General features: G+C 51.8%; 1 protein-coding gene across 1 annotated transcript; it reads right to left on the bottom strand.

Moving 5' to 3' along the window:
• Positions 1 to 713: 713 nt before the first annotated feature.
• Cyp2s1 (cytochrome P450 family 2 subfamily S member 1) lies at positions 714 to 14,824 on the bottom strand. The gene is made up of 9 exons (XM_075988028.1): positions 14,319 to 14,824; positions 12,996 to 13,161; positions 9,839 to 9,988; positions 7,791 to 7,951; positions 7,533 to 7,712; positions 6,496 to 6,637; positions 4,544 to 4,731; positions 2,218 to 2,359; positions 714 to 2,039 (listed from the first exon to the last, which is right to left on the bottom strand). The coding sequence occupies exons 1-9, from the start codon at positions 14,493 to 14,495 to the stop codon at positions 1,843 to 1,845; spliced, it is 1,503 nt and encodes a 500-aa protein (XP_075844143.1). The 5' UTR covers positions 14,496 to 14,824; the 3' UTR covers positions 714 to 1,842.
• Between the last annotated feature and the right edge of the window lie 276 nt (positions 14,825 to 15,100).

Below are 15,100 nucleotides of genomic sequence, written 5' to 3'. Positions count from 1 at the left end.
ACAAAAAATAAAAGTCAAAAAATAAATAAAAGACATGTTCAATTATTTTCTAATATTTGCCTTAAAATCACCCTGAACAAGAGCAATAAGTAGAATAGACAGAGCAGGAAGTTAGGTTTTTTTTTTGTTGTTGTTGTTTTTTGAGACAGGGTTTCTCTGTAGCTTTGGAGCCTGTCCTGGAACTAGCTCTTGTAGATCAGGCTGGCCTCTAACTCACAGAGATCCGCCTGCCTCTCTGCCTCCTGAGTGCTGGGATTAAAGGCATGCGCCACCACCGCCCGGCTAAGCAGGAAGTTAGTGATTATTTTATTTCTAATTCTATCGGTGATAAAGAACTCATGGCCCTGTATATGTTAGGTGGGTGTCCTCCAGCAGAGTTGATAATTATTTTTTTTAATGAAGTAATGGGGAAAACAGGGGGGGAAAGGAGGGTAAGAGAGCCAAGAACAGGGCAGCAGTCCTGTCCTTAGTGCCCGTGTGTCCACATCTGCTTCCAGAGGCCAGATCTGTCATTGGCTGAAGAAGCAGGACAAGCAGACAGCCTCAGCCCTGTCCCTCCCTTCCGCTCCCCCTCAGCTTCACATCTGGTGCTGATGTCAACAGTGAGGTGGGCGGTGACCGTGTTTTTCAGCTCCCTCCCAGCCTCAGGGGAGGGGCGACTCCCCCATCCCCACCCCTTACTCAGAACACAAGCAGAGGGGGTCCAGTCCTGGGCCAGAAACAAACTTTTATTGCAAAACGGGGACTTCGAAGCCACAAAGAGGTCAGGTATGGCCTCTGTCCTGTTATGGAGGGGCAGAACCCATCCCCCCTTTCAGGGGACTGGCTAGGAAATGGTTGGATGGAGATTTAAAAATTTTTGTTTTTTGAGCAGTGCTGGGGATTGAATCGTAGGCGTCACGAATGCTAGGCAAGTGCCCTGCTCCTGAGCTACATCTCCAGCCCCCAATGGGGACTTCAATGCCAAATAAAGTCAGGATGTGTTTGAGAGCAGAGCCCTGATTAAACTTGAGTACATAAACATGGCTGGGCAAGCTTCTCCTTGGGGTAGCTGGTCCTCATTTGTACAAGATCTCTGTGCACAATTACAGTCCAAGAAACATTTATACTTGGGAAAACTTGTTGCAGGGAGTGTGTTCAATGAACAAGGGCGTGGAGGTAGCCGGGAATAGTTTTGCCATCATGGCGTATCTCAGTAGGAAGAAATTCGGAAGAGCCAAGACATTGTCACATATGGTTTGGCTGGGTGGATAGCTGGCTGGTGGCCATAGGTGGAGGTACTCATGTGCCTGGATGGTGGTGAGGTCATCATGGGAGTAGACAGGGACATCGCTCTGGCTGGGATGTGACCCCAGCTGGGGCATGCTGTTTTCTATGGCAGGGGCCCAGCGACAGCGGTGACAGACAGGGAGGACATATGAATCCTGAACATGGTTGGGCTGTCTTGTGGCTGTGTGGGTGGTAGCTGGGTTGGGATTGGAGCACAGGGAGCCGTGTCGTGGATGGGCTTGGTGGGGAATCTAATAGGAGGCGTGTGGGTTCAGAAGGCGTGTATGACATTTGCGTCGTCTGAAAGCCTCTGCAGCCCCTTAGTGGTGCATCCCTGTAATTCCAGAGCTCAGGAATCTGAGGCAGGAGGATCACAAGTTTGAGACCTGCCTGTGCTACATAGCGAGACCCTGGTTCAGATAGCCTTCTCCAAAAAAAGCATATACATCAGTTGCCTTGTTGTGTAGGGGAGTGTGGTGCCAGGTCACATGGTGTGCGGTGTGGTGTAGCTCCTGAGACACCTGGTTCACACACCCCCTTGAGGCGACCATCCCAGGTGGCTCCCACCCTTCTTCATCTGGACTGGTCACCCGTGGGCCGGAGCTGCAGTTGGAAGTCTGGGGGGATGTTGAAAAGTCCACTGACGATTGGCTGCAGGCTCAAGTCACCTAGTGGGCACGGCGTCTCCAGGGAGAAGGCTTGGAGGATAGCGGTGAAGAAAAGCCAGAGCTCCGCCCGAGCTAGGCCTTCTCCCAGGCAGACTCGTTTACCTGGTGGTGGAGGGGGACCTGAGTCAGCTGTGCTCACATCTGGGCCCACAGAGTGGGGGAGGTGGGGGGAGTCAACAGGGACCCTGGGGTGCAGGAAAGCGCTGCCCCTGCTGGCACTGACACCCACTGGTTATAAGCAATCAGCACCCTTTGGTTACCCCTAAGGCCCAGTAGATACCTAAGGAGAAGGGCAGGAAGGCTTCGTGTTTCCTCAAATGGCCATCGGTGTCCAGGAAGCGGTCTGGGTGGAATTCTTCTGGGTTCTGGAAAACCTTGGGGTCATGCAGTACAGAGCCGATCAGGGGGAAGACTTCAGTGCCCTGGGGGACAAGATGAAAGTTCACACACTTGGTTTCCTAGATTGATACTTTTAATATAACTTACTTTAAAAAATAAAAATTTAAAACCAGATTTATTTGTTTTGTTTTGTTTGAGACAGGATTTCTTTAGAAATACTGGAACTAGCTGTTCTGGAACTAGCTCTTATAGACCAGGCTGACCTCGAACTCACAGAGATCCGCCTGCCTCTATCTCCCCAGTGCTGGGATAAAAGGTGTGCGCCACCACCACCTGGCTCAATTAAATATATATATATCCCAGCACTCGGTAGATAGAGGCAGGCGGATCTCTGTGAGTTCGAGGTCAGCCTGGTCTACTTACTGAGACCCTGTCTCAAACAAAAAAGCAAACAACCAAACCCAAACATGCTGTCAGCATTTAAGTAAATGCCTCTGTGTCTCTCACTCTCTCTTTCCTCCCATTTACTCTTACTTTCTCTAAAGACAGGGGCTCACTATGTAACCCAGGCTAGCCTTCAACTTTTAGCAATTCTCCTGCCTTAGCTTCAGAGTGCTGGTATAACAGGCATCTGCCACCACATTGGGATAGCCAAATCTTTCTTTGGACACTCGCTCATCCACACTGCCATGCGCGTGACAGTTGCACACGATGCCCTCCCTCCTGTCCACTTTCCTTGAATCTCTGGAAAGCAGGAAGGAGATAATAATACCCCCAATTTAAAGACAGGGAATCTGGATGTGGCAGCACACGCCTGTAATCTCAACACTCGGGAGGCTGAGACAGGAAGATGGCAAGTCTGCAAGTTCAAGGCCAGCCTGGCCTACTTCATAAGATCTTATTTCAAAAGAAAAAGAAAGAAAAAAAGGGCACGTGTCTAGGGATGTAAGTGGTGGAACACTTGCGGAACATGTGAGAGGCGCTGGGTTCAACCCCTACTACCCCACAGCATGGATGGTAAAAGATGAGGAAGCTAAGGCCTGGGGCTCAAACAGTAGCCGAAGGAAAGCCCTGGTCAGCCTAGCAGAGCGTGTTATTTTTACACTGTTTTGAAAACTTGGGAGTATGTTGTGATTCTGAGATTAAGCTGTGTATCTGAAGTCACCTCTCTGGGGAATGTCTCCGAGAGGCAAAGGCAAGGGTGTGTGTGGGAGGGTTGTCCATGAAGGCCACAGCCAGGCAGGGCTGCAGCCTCTTGGGCCAGACTAGAGCTTGTGTATCCTTGGAGCTACGGTTCTCAACCTCCCTAACCCTGCGACCCTTTACTGCAGTTCCTTATGTTGTGGAACTTACACAACCGTAAAACTATTTCATTGCTACTTCCTAACTGTTATGTTGCTGCTGTTATGAATCGTACATAATATTAGTATCTGATATGCAAGACATCTGATATGTGGCCTCTGTGAAAGGGTCATTCGACTCCCAGGTTGAGAACCGCTGCCTTAGAGGGGGAAGGCAGGCCGGAGGAGTTCTTGGCTAAGCAATCTGGCCCACGGGTTGTGAGCTGGGAAGCTGAAGTGAAAAGTGTCATTGGACTGTTGTTAAATAACAGACAGGCAGGTAGAAGTGGTTAAAGTTTAGGTACTGGGTTCAAATCCTGTCTTCCTACTTGAGGGCTTGGTGCGTTCATACAGATGTTTTTTCGATGTGTAAAATGGGTGTGATAATTACACAGGATTGTTTTGGAAACAAAATAACTAAAAGAAAGCATCCAAAGCAACAGCTGGCACACCGCAAATGGTATGTTTGATTCATGTTATTATGACATTGTGCTGCCCTTTCTAAGTCCACAAGGCACCCACCCACCAACAGCTGGGTAGGTGTTCCACAAGCATTATCTTTCAAGTCCAAATGGATATTATTATTATCCCAAATTTATAAGAGGGGTATCTTGAGGCTCAGTGGATAAAGTAATTTGTTCAAGTTCCAGCTAAGAAAACAGCAGGGCTGAAAACAGATTTGGTTCTAGGAGCCGCTGCCACTGTTATCTCAGGACTGAGGATATGTCGCCCCCTGGTGGCTGTATGTCCGAAGTGCTTTTCAGTTGGGGCCAGAGAGAAAGGGGTGGTGGTGGGGAGGATTCAGACAGACAGAGAAATCACCATCAGGGGACTTTTCGACATCGCCCCAGACTTTCAGCTGCAGCGCTGCCCCCCGGGTCTGTCCCCAGGGCAGAGATAACTGCTCTGGCTGTGCCATCCACCCACCTGCGGCAGAGTGTATCCGCGGAAGCAAGTGGTCCTCGTGAGGGTATGGGGCATTCCCATGGGCACCAGTGCCAGGAGCCGCTGCGCCTCGTGTAAAACTGCATCGGTGTAAGGGAGGCGAGCGCGATCGCTCAGACTCGGAGCCCTGCCGGGTCCCAGCTCCTGGATCAACTCTTCCCGAACTCGCTCTGCATGCAAGAGGAGGGTTGCGGGTCAAGGGCGGGATGGACACCCTGATTCTCCTGGAAGCCTCATCTTGTGCAGCGGTGGTTTGAAGGTGATGCTGGCAGCACGCGCGGAGCAGAGCTAGGCCTGGGGTCTTGTTCGTCCTAACTAAATGCTGGGGTTACTGCTGTGCACGGCCACACCTGGATGGTGACTCCAACTGTGTGTGGTGGGGGTGGGCGTGGGGTGGGGGCGCAAGCGCACAAGTGTGCTTGGGTGGAGACCCAAGGAGGGTGTCAGGTTCCTACTGTAGCACTCTCCACCTTATTCCCTTGAGACAGAGTCTCTCACTGAACCTGGAGCTCGGCTGGCGGCCAGCAAGTCCCAGAGATTCTCCTGTCTCAGGTCCTCATCCTTTAGTGCTGGAGTTATAGTTAAGTACAGACATGCCATGCTTTTTACTGGTGGTGGGGATTTGAACTCAGGTCCTCACGCTTGTGCAGCAAGCGTTCTTACCCCCTGAGCCATCTTCCCAGCCCTGATTACAATTAATTATTTAATCTCCAGTTCTGATCCAATGTCTTGTGGAGCTTAGATCCGTTTTTATGATCTTCGGCCCTTCCGTGGTGACTTTAATATCTACCCCACCTCCCCCCCCCGCCCCTTTCTCTATGTAGCCAAGGCTGGCATTTACTATGAAGAGAAGGCTAGCCATGAACTTGTGGCAATCATCCTGCTTCAGGCTTTCTATGTGCTGGGATTACAGGCATGAGGCACTGTCCCTGTTCAACATCCCCTTTGAAATCAACTCCGTCTCCATTCTTCCTGTGCCTAGCTCAGTTTCCCAGCTAGAAACTCAAGTCTGCCCCTGGACAAGTCCATCCTACCTTCTTCTACCCTCGTCCCTATGTCTCCATAGCCTCGTCTAGCCCCAGGTTTCTGTCCACACGATCCACTCTGTGTGTGTGTTTGTGTGTTGAAGGGGGTAGCTGGGAATGATACCTAGAGCCTGGTGGATACTAGGCAATCACTCTACCCTTGAGCCATGCCCCCACCTCACCAGTAGATTTGAGGCAAGGGCTCTTGAGCCCCCATACCGCTCCCCCGAGATTCTAGGCAAGAGCTCTGCCACTGAGCTACATCTCCTACAGTTCATCCTGTCGTGGCAGCTGGATGAGTTTCTAAAACACAGCTTTAAACTGAGTGTGGTCTTTCTCATCTATAAAACTCAGTTGAGCCAGGACGCTGAGTTAGAGGCCATCCTGGGCTATAACAGTGAGTAACAGGCCAGCTTGGGCTATGGAGTAAGACTTTATCTCAAATAAAAATCAATCACTGAATAAATGCAAATACAATTACGTCTTCCCTGCTCAAGGTCCTTCTGTGCACAGCTCCCCACAACTGGGGACAAGGCACATGATAAAGCTGACAAGGTGTCACAGGTATGTCGTGTTCCGCTTGCCACTGTTGCTCGCTCAGACCGTGCTCAGAAGCTCCGTCCCCACTTGGGGAACCCTAAACTCTGGGCTCATTTTTTTTTTTTGGGGGGGGGCTCATTTTCATTTCCCTGCACAATCTTCCCATCACTTGGGTGTCTGAAACCTGGCTGGTGGGAACAGCTTTTCTTTTGGTTTTTCAAGACAGGGTTTGTCTGTAGCTTTGGAGCCTGTCCTGGAACTCTCTGTAAGAGCAGGCTGGCCACAAACTCAGAGATCTGCTTGCTCTGCTTCCTGAGTGCTAGGATTAAAAGTGTGTGCCACCACTGCCCGGCAGGGACGATTTCTTACGTTGCACCTGAGGGTATTTCATCAGGAGCAGGAGGGCATAGCGGATGGTGGCACCGACGGTCATTGTCCCAGCAAACAGCAGGTAGGTGACTGTCATCAGCAAGTTCTTCTCGGTGAATTCTGTGCCCGGCTCCTGTTTCTCCTGAGCAGTAAAAGAAATGTTTGGGACTAGATGAGAAATGAGGAACTGTTATTTGAGTCAGATAGAGATTCAGGATTTAATTTTTTTTTTTTTTTTTTAGATAGGGTTTCTCTGTGTAGCTTTGGAGCCTGTCCTGGAACTATCTTTTGTGGCCTTGAACTCAGAGATTTACCTGCTTCTGCCTCGCGCATGCTAGGATTAAAGGCGTGTGCCACCACTGCCTGACAATTTTTTTTTCTTTTGTGTGTGCCATGGCATGCACATGAAGGTCGGAGGACAACTTGCAGGAGTCGGTTCTGTCCTTGCACTGTGTGGCTCCAAGGTAGTCAGGCTTGGTGTCAAACACCTTTACCCACTGAGACATGCCATCGTCCATTCCCCCTGCTTTGACAGGGTCATATGTAGCCCAGGCTGGCCTTAAGCTTGCTAAATAGCTGAAGATGATTTTCTGCCTCTACATCCCAGGTGCTGGTATGACAGGTGTGAATAACCATTCCCGGGTCACGTGACACTGGGAGTAGAACCCAGGGCTTCCTGCACGCTTGGCAGAGACATAAGGGTAGAGAAAGAGACCTGAAGGTTTAGCCCTTGGGAGGCAGAAGCAGAGGGATCTCTGCAAGTTTCAGGCCAGTCTGGGCTACAGAGTGAGTTCTGGGCCAGCCTGGGCTATAGAGTAAGACATCTCACCAAAACTAAAAAGGAAAGAGATCGATGGAAATCCTCAGAATTTCCCGAAAAAAAGCGCTGTAAAGCAGGTTAGACCGAAGAAGGGACAGTCTCTTTCCCCAGCAAAGTTAGCCATTCCCGGTCCCACCCTGAGTTCAGCCCAGGGATGAGGACTCAGCAGATGCTAAGTAAACAGACGATCAGGCAGGCCATAGCCAAGTTTCCACACCTGTGCCATCTTCAGCAGGAAGGCATCAACGACATCACGGGCAGGACCTGAAGTGTGGGTGCTTCCCTGGTGTCGCTGTACCTGCTGGACAGCGAAGGCAGCCAGGGTGCCCAGGTGGCGCTGCAGCTGCGTGTGTGGGCCCGGCAAGGGCTGCAGTAGCCAGGAGAACATCTCGTAAGCCTGTGGGTGCAGAATGCAGCTTGTTCTCAGTGTGCTCGGAAGGAATCACTGAGGCTGGAGAAGACTTCGACCATTTACCTGGCCCCACGGGGAGCTGATCGCCAACAAGGTACCACTTGCTGCCTGGATCACAGCCTGGAACTCTTTATCTTCATAGGGCAAACGGATGCCAAAGATGAGGGAACAGACGACATTAGAGGTAGCCTGGGCCAGTAGCACGGAAGGGTTGAATGGTCGTCCTGGATGGCGGGGGTTGGGGGAGAGGGAGAGAGAAGACTGGATTAGCTGAAGACATGGGCACAAAGAGAGTTAGGGCTAGGTGTGGTGACTCACACCTGTAACCCTGGCCTTTGACACATCGAGGCACGAGAATTGCTGGGAGTTCAAAGACAGCCAGGGCCACAGAGTAAGTTGTGCTTCAAGAAAGAAAAACAACAAAAGTTGATGCCCGTCTCTGGGTCATACATTTGTGGTCTTGACCAGCCAGGAGCAAATTAAGAATGAATGATGTTGAGAAAGGCAAGAGTTTTGTTCAGAAGTGTGCCTAAGGAAAAAAAAAAAAGCCGGGCGGTGGTGGTGTGCGCCTTTAATCCCAGCACTTGGGAGGCAGAGGCAGGCGGATCTTTGTGAGTTCGAGACCAGCCTGGTCTACAAGAGCTAGTTCCAGGACAGGCTCCAAAACCACAGAGAAACCCTGTCTCGAAAAACCAGAAAAAAAAAAAAGAAGTGTGCCTAGTGCCCCAATGTGGAAAAGGTCGGCTAATGTAAGACTGGACCACATCTCCACGGTCTGTGTGAACGAAGACGGTCAGGCCGCTGGATTCTCTTACACAGAAGCCAACATGAGCAAAGGTACCACCTGGGGAGGGTACCTGAGAGAACATGTGGGGAATGCCAAAAAAAAGTACATCCTGGGAACAAAGCGATGCAATGGAGAAGGAGGAAGCTAATAGCTTATCTTAAAAAGGCCACTAACGAGTAACTCCACTGCCTTGTTTATTACGTAACAAATGTCTCATGGCTTTCAATACGTACTATGAGTTAACTCAACAACGCTTTTTGTTGGGCGGTCCTGATCCAAGTAAAGCTGGCTTGTACGTGGAAAGGTGGATGTGATCTTTCTGCATCAACACCATCATGTTCTCCCTTTCTCGAGATGAGATTGGACTAAATTAGTAGTCTTCCATTCTCCACAAGGATGGGGCTGTCACCGCAGACCTACTGACGGGTTTTGTATTTTGATTTATGTAACTGGGCATATGAATGTGTTTAAACACGGGGAAAATTCTGTCACTGTCTCAGAAACAAGTTTCAGTTCGTGTTCACTGGCCCGTGACGGGCAATGGCTAACCGTCCGGAAGCAACTTGACAACACCGATTTAGTTAGAATCCCCTATGTCCTTTCTTATTTTATGTGCACTGGTGTTTTGTATGTATGCATGTCTGTGTGAGGGTGTCGGATTCCCCTGAAACTGAAGTTACAGACAGTTGTGAGCTGCCATGTGGGTCTGGGAATTGAATCGGGGCCTCTAGAAGAACAACCAATGCGCTTAACTACTAAGCCATCTCTCCAGCTCTGGGTGCTGCCTTTTCTTGCTGAGAGGCACTTACTGTGGCTTATGTATATTGACAAGTAAAGAGTATTTAACACACACACACATCCAAGACCCCCAAAAGAAGACAAAGAACAAAAGGAGCCAGGTGTGGTAGCTGGCACCTGTAATCCCAGCACTTGGGGGTTGAGGTAGAAGGATTAGTCACCAGTCCCAGGCCAGCCTGGCCCTACTAGTGAAATTCCTCCATCTTAAACAAGACAAAGCAGGTAGGGGGTAAAGATGGAAGAAAGGAGCGAGGGGGAGAGAGAGAGAGAGAGAGAGAGAGAGAGAGAGAAAGAGAGAGAGAGGGAGGCTGGGCGAAGGTTGCCAATGTGCCAATGTCCCAGGGACAGACAGAGCTGTTGTGGCACCCCCAGGTATGGAAGGATTCAGTCAGTGTGGAGGTGAGCAACCCCCTCCCGCCTGCCTCCCCCATCAGATTCACCCCCCTTTTCCCCCTCCCCCCGAGAACAATGGAGATGGTTCCTCTTCCTCTTGGCTGGAAGCATTTGCCGGCCCCTCCCTGCTGACCTTCTGTCTTCTGGAAGGCCTCCACCAGGTTCTGCACCTCTGCTTGGATCAGCTCCTCGCCTTCTCTCTTGCCCATGCCCAGGTCCCGTAGTGCGAGTAGGGTGAACTTCCTCAGCTGTTTCCACCGCTCCCCATTGGCAAAGAAAACCCCTGCACAGAAGGCTGGATTCAAGAAGGAACTGGCTCCTTCCTCCCAGTGAGATGTTCCCAGGGCTCTGCCCTGAATCTGTACCAGCCTGGCAGGTGTGTGTGTGTCTGTGTGTTCTGTGTGTGTATGCATGTGTGTGTGTGTGCCGAGAACTCAATAGGTGCTCCATAGGTGCACAAATGAATTAGATTTTTATCCTTTGAGCTTAAACCAGAGGAGACAGTCTCTTGAATGGGTGGCTACCCCTCCCCCATCACCTTTTCATCTCTCCTTGTCCCATCTTCCCATCCCAGCACATGGGGCAGATGAGGCCATGGTGAGAAAAGAAGGTTGGAAATATGCTGTCTTCTCCTTTACCCACGACACCCATTCAGCACAGACCTCCCCTTCTGAGCTCAGTGCTATGACTCTTGTTGAAGGCTGGCTTGTAGTGGCAGTTGGAAGCTGTCCTTGGCCCCCTCATGTCTGAAACTAGCTTGCAAACCGTTCCCCTCCCCACCTCAGCCCCACCATCCACCCTCTGAACAGAGCCTTAGGCCTCTCCGGCTCTTGTTTCTTCCAAATAGCATCTCTCGCTATGCTTAGCCTTTGCCCTGGTCCAGCTCAGCTCCTTCTTGGGCTTCCAGCCTTCAGTTTTACTCACTTTGCAGTCTTTCCCTGTTGGAAAGGCACAGCCCTCAGAAAACCAGAAGCCCAGCCGCTCTGGTGTGACTCACAGGCTTGCAAGGTGGCCAGAGTCACGCTGACTTTTAGCTTTATTAATCATCTACTACTACATCTCTCATTTCCTCAAAGCATCATGATCGCTCACCTCGACCTGGGCCCTTGCTGTTTTCTCTGTCTGTATCATGTTCATGGCCCTCCAACATTTTAGGGGCTCTTGACCATGAACCTAGGGCATTGCACATGATAATCTCTCTACCAGTGAGTCATGTCCCACCCAGCCCCTCACTGGGGGATTCTAGGTAGGGGCTCTACCTCTGAGCCACACCCCAGCCCCTCACTGGGGGATTCTAGGCAGGGGCTCTACCACTGAGCCACACCCCAGCCCCTCACTGGGGGATTCTAGGCAGGGGCTCTACCACTGAGCCACACCCCAGCCCCTCACTGGGGGACTCTGAGAGGACCCTACCACTTAAATACATCTCTAGCTGCAGCTTATCCTTTTATTTATTTTAAAAGATTTACTTTGTCAGGTGGTGGTGGTGGTGGTGGTGGACACCTTTAATCCCAGCACTCAAGCAGAGGTAGGTGGATCTCTGTAGTTTAAGGTTAGCCTGGTCTACAGAGCTAGTTCCTGGACAGTAAAAAAAAATCCGGTCTCAAAAAAAAAATTTACTTAACTTTATTCTTTATTTGTATGTTCATGTGTGTTCAAGTGCCTGGAGAGGCTGGAGAAGAGGCTGTCAGAGCCTCTGAAGTTGGAATACAGACTGTTGCGAGCTGCCTGATATGGGTGCTGGGAACAAAATTCTCTAAGAGCATCAAGTACTCTTAACTGCTGAGCCATCCCTCCAGACCCCATTCTTTCACTTTTAATTGTCTATGATTTTTTTTTTGAGAGGGTCTTTCTATATAGCCCAGGCTAGCCTGAATTCCTAGCAATTCTCCTGACTCAGCCTATCAAGTACTTGAACTAAAGAGTAATGGCTCTCAGCTGCTTCACTGTGCTTGGTGAACTCCATCCTTTGTGTTTCAACCCAGACAGCACCTCTCTGAGAGGCCTGCCTCCAGCCCCGTCCCACTCCAGTTCAGCCCCCCCCCCCCATCCTGCTCTCAAAGCCCTCACAGTGAGAAGACACTGCAGCCGCCTTGGTCAGCTCTATTTTCTCAGTACCTAGGACAGGGACACGCACCGGGAGTCTGTGGGCTGAAGGAATGTGTCCTCCTCTGTGTGTGAGCACAGGCATGTCCTGCATGGGACACAACTTCCCTTCCTCAGCGTGGGCATCCCACAGAGAACAGGCTGGGTCAGAGGCTGCCTGTGGATTCCTAGAATCCTAGCTATCCCCCCTTGCTAGCTTGCCCCTCCCATACTGGCCAGTTCCTCTCCGTGTGGTTACTGATTGATGACAGGTCTGTCTGGATGCTCTAGGGGAAGTAGGCAGCGCTATCTTAGTCACTACCGTGCTGCCAGGCTCTTCTGTACTCAGGGCTGTGCAATGCTGCATATTCTGTCTGAACATGAAAAATTATTTCTACATTTAGGGCCCCCTAGCCTCTTCTTTCTCTTTTGGTTTGGGCATGGAAGTTGTGGCCTTACACAAACCAGGAGGAAGACATGCTTCCCCTGCCCCCCAGGCCTTCATTGGTGAAGTCTAGGCAAACACTGCTGAGCCCCAGCCTCGCTGGGGGATTCTTGGCAGGGGCTCTACCACTGAGCCACACCGTAGCCCCTCACTGGGGGATTCCAGGCAGGGGTTCTACCACTGAGCCACACCCCAGCCCCTCACTGGAGGATTCTAGGCAGGGGCTCTACCACTGAGCCATGCCCCAGCCCCTCACTGGGGGATTCTAGGCAGGGGCTCTACCACTGAGCCTCACGCCCAGCCCCTCATTGGAGGATTCTAGGCAGGGGCTCTAACACTGAGCCTCACCCCCAGCCCCTTACTGAGGGATTCTAGATAAGTAGTCTCTACAGAACATGACCTGTGACCATCACTGTGGGTTCTGTGCATGTCCTGCCACGGAACTATATATCCTTAGTTCTGGTTTTTAGAGGACGGGGGTCGCACTGTCTTACGCTAAGTAGCCAAAGCTGGCCTTGAACTCACTATGTATCCTAGGTTGGCCTGCCTATCAGTTCACAGACCACGGGGTAGTGATTACTATCATTGTAGTCTGCAAGCCCAGTTTCCACTGGATCCTCAGTGCAACCCTAAATGACAGTCACCACCATCATCCCCTTTCATAGAGAAAGAAAGCAAGGCACCAGTCACCTGCAAAACTAACCTCCACACCTGTAAGCAGGGCAGGACCCAGCAGCCCCCATTTGCTCTCATGACTCACCATGACCATCAAAAGTCTTGTCCAGCGTTGCCAACGTTCCTCGCCCGCTGAATTCCTCAGCCTGACCTCCCAGGGCCTCTCTTACGGCATCATGGCCAACCAGGACCACCACGCGGCGCCAGGGCCCCAGGTGTACAGTGAACACAGGCCCATACTTCTTACTTAGCTGGGGGCAGAAAGGGAGAAGAGGGTGGTGACTGGCCCCAGAGAGCTGCTTCTGCCAGGCAGGCTGCATTAGTTCCAAGCCCTGTCCTCGGGTAAGTCATGTGGTCTGGCTTTTGCCCCCTATACCAGGAACTGGTTCCCTTGCCACCCCAAGCAAAAATACCTGTTTGGGAAGTTGTTCTTTTTCTTGCATGGGAGTGTAGCGTAGGTTCTTCTTAAACACATCCTATGCCTTCCCTCTCACTTCCAGGCTCTAACCTCTGATCTTGGGGCCATCCACAGTCAGCTTCCGTTTCCACCCCTTTCCCCAGTACCCAGCTACCCAGTTCAACCTCTGCTAAAGCCTAAATCCCACAGCAGTTTCAGTGGAACATACGTCCCATCTCTCCCTTAGACGCCCACCCCCTTTTTCTGTCCTTAAATGTCCCTCAGAATATTTTTGAATGGAATGCTTCATCCCCCACTACCCCAGGCAGGTTGGGACTGCCTCCCCATCCTCCCACCCGGTGGCAGGAACTCCCAGCTCCCTCCTAGCTGAGCTACACCCATCCTCCCACTCCGGGAGTCTCTGAGGCAGATTCCTTTAGCCCAGGATGCTCTCTGCTCAGCCCCCTCCAGCCTCCACAGGCTTCCAGATGTTTCCCTCCCAACAGGGGTACTGGGCACAAACTCGTCCACTACCATCCTTGCCTTAGAGAGTGCCTGCTTTACAGTTTTGGTTCCAGCTCACTACCTTTCCAGTATTCTGTGGGTTCTTGAGACCTGGAACCCCTGCCCTTCTGGGCCCCGGTCCCATTTCTTTCTAGATCTCTATGAGCTGTGTTCCTCCCTCCTCTAGTCTCCTTCCCAGGACATTTCGTCCCCCCCCCTTTTTTTTTTTAGCACAGAACTACCTGCCCCTGCCCCTTCAGGAATCACTTTCCCCCTTGGTCCTGCCTCCAGGACTGCGTGAGCTCTGCCCTTCTCAACCTGGGCACCCTCCCTGGCTCACCCTCCAGTTCGCTCATTCATAGTCCCTTTGCCCCGAAGACCGCTGCCTCTACCTTTTTCCTAAGAAAGCCCAAGACTCTTGCAGAGCCCAGGCACTCAGGAGATCTCCACCACCACCCGCCCCCCGCGCTCCCCCTCTCCGGTTAGGATGTTCCCACGTCCCCTCACCCGCAAGAGCCCGGAGTACAGCGCCCCGGGACGCAGCTGCAGGAGGTTCCCCAGCAGCGGCAGCGGGGTGGGCCCCGGAGGTAGATAGCCTCGGGCTGGTGTCCCGGGCAGTGCCAGCGCCAGCAGCAACAGCAGCAGCAACACCAGCAGTAGTGCCCAGGTGCTGGTTGCCTCCATCTCTGCAGGTCGACTCGGTCTCCACCTCCTAGATCCGCCGGGCCAGTTAGGGGCGGGAACGGGGCGGCTCCCTCCTCAACGAAATCAGGCGGAGGGGGGGGTGGGGAGGGGGCGGGGCAGCCTCTTGCAAGGCGTCACTGCCCGCACCCGAATTTCTCCGGCCCGCAGACCCTAGAAGTCCCACACCAACGCACAAACGGATCTCCTAGGTCATCTAGATTTTCCTGGGGTTCAGAGGGCGGAGTCAATGACTTGGGCTCCAGGTAGGGCGTAGTAAGCAAACAAGAGGAACCTGGGAGCAGGAGACTTTGGCTGCCTGCAGGGGCCACACCTCGTGGGGCGGTGACCCTGCTTGGTTCTTCCTGGCTCTTGCCTCCTCCGGCTTATCTTGGTGTGCGTGCTGGCGTGCAAGTGTGGTGTCTTGGAGGCAGTTTCCTCCCGCATCCTACCTTCACTAACTAGGAGGGATTTGACATTCTGTTGTCCCTAGATTACAAGGTTCCATGACATAGTTATTCGACCTAGGTCAGTCTAGATTTGCTGAACCATTCTTTTATTTTGTTTTGAAACCCGGCCATAGGTTGCCCAGGCTGCCCTAGAACTCA

Source organism: Microtus pennsylvanicus, chromosome 1, assembly GCF_037038515.1.
Source record: "Microtus pennsylvanicus isolate mMicPen1 chromosome 1, mMicPen1.hap1, whole genome shotgun sequence".
Classification (NCBI taxonomy): domain Eukaryota; kingdom Metazoa; phylum Chordata; class Mammalia; order Rodentia; family Cricetidae; genus Microtus; species Microtus pennsylvanicus.
Note: the sequence above shows the minus strand (reverse complement) of the source record. Positions and strands in the feature narration are given on the sequence as shown.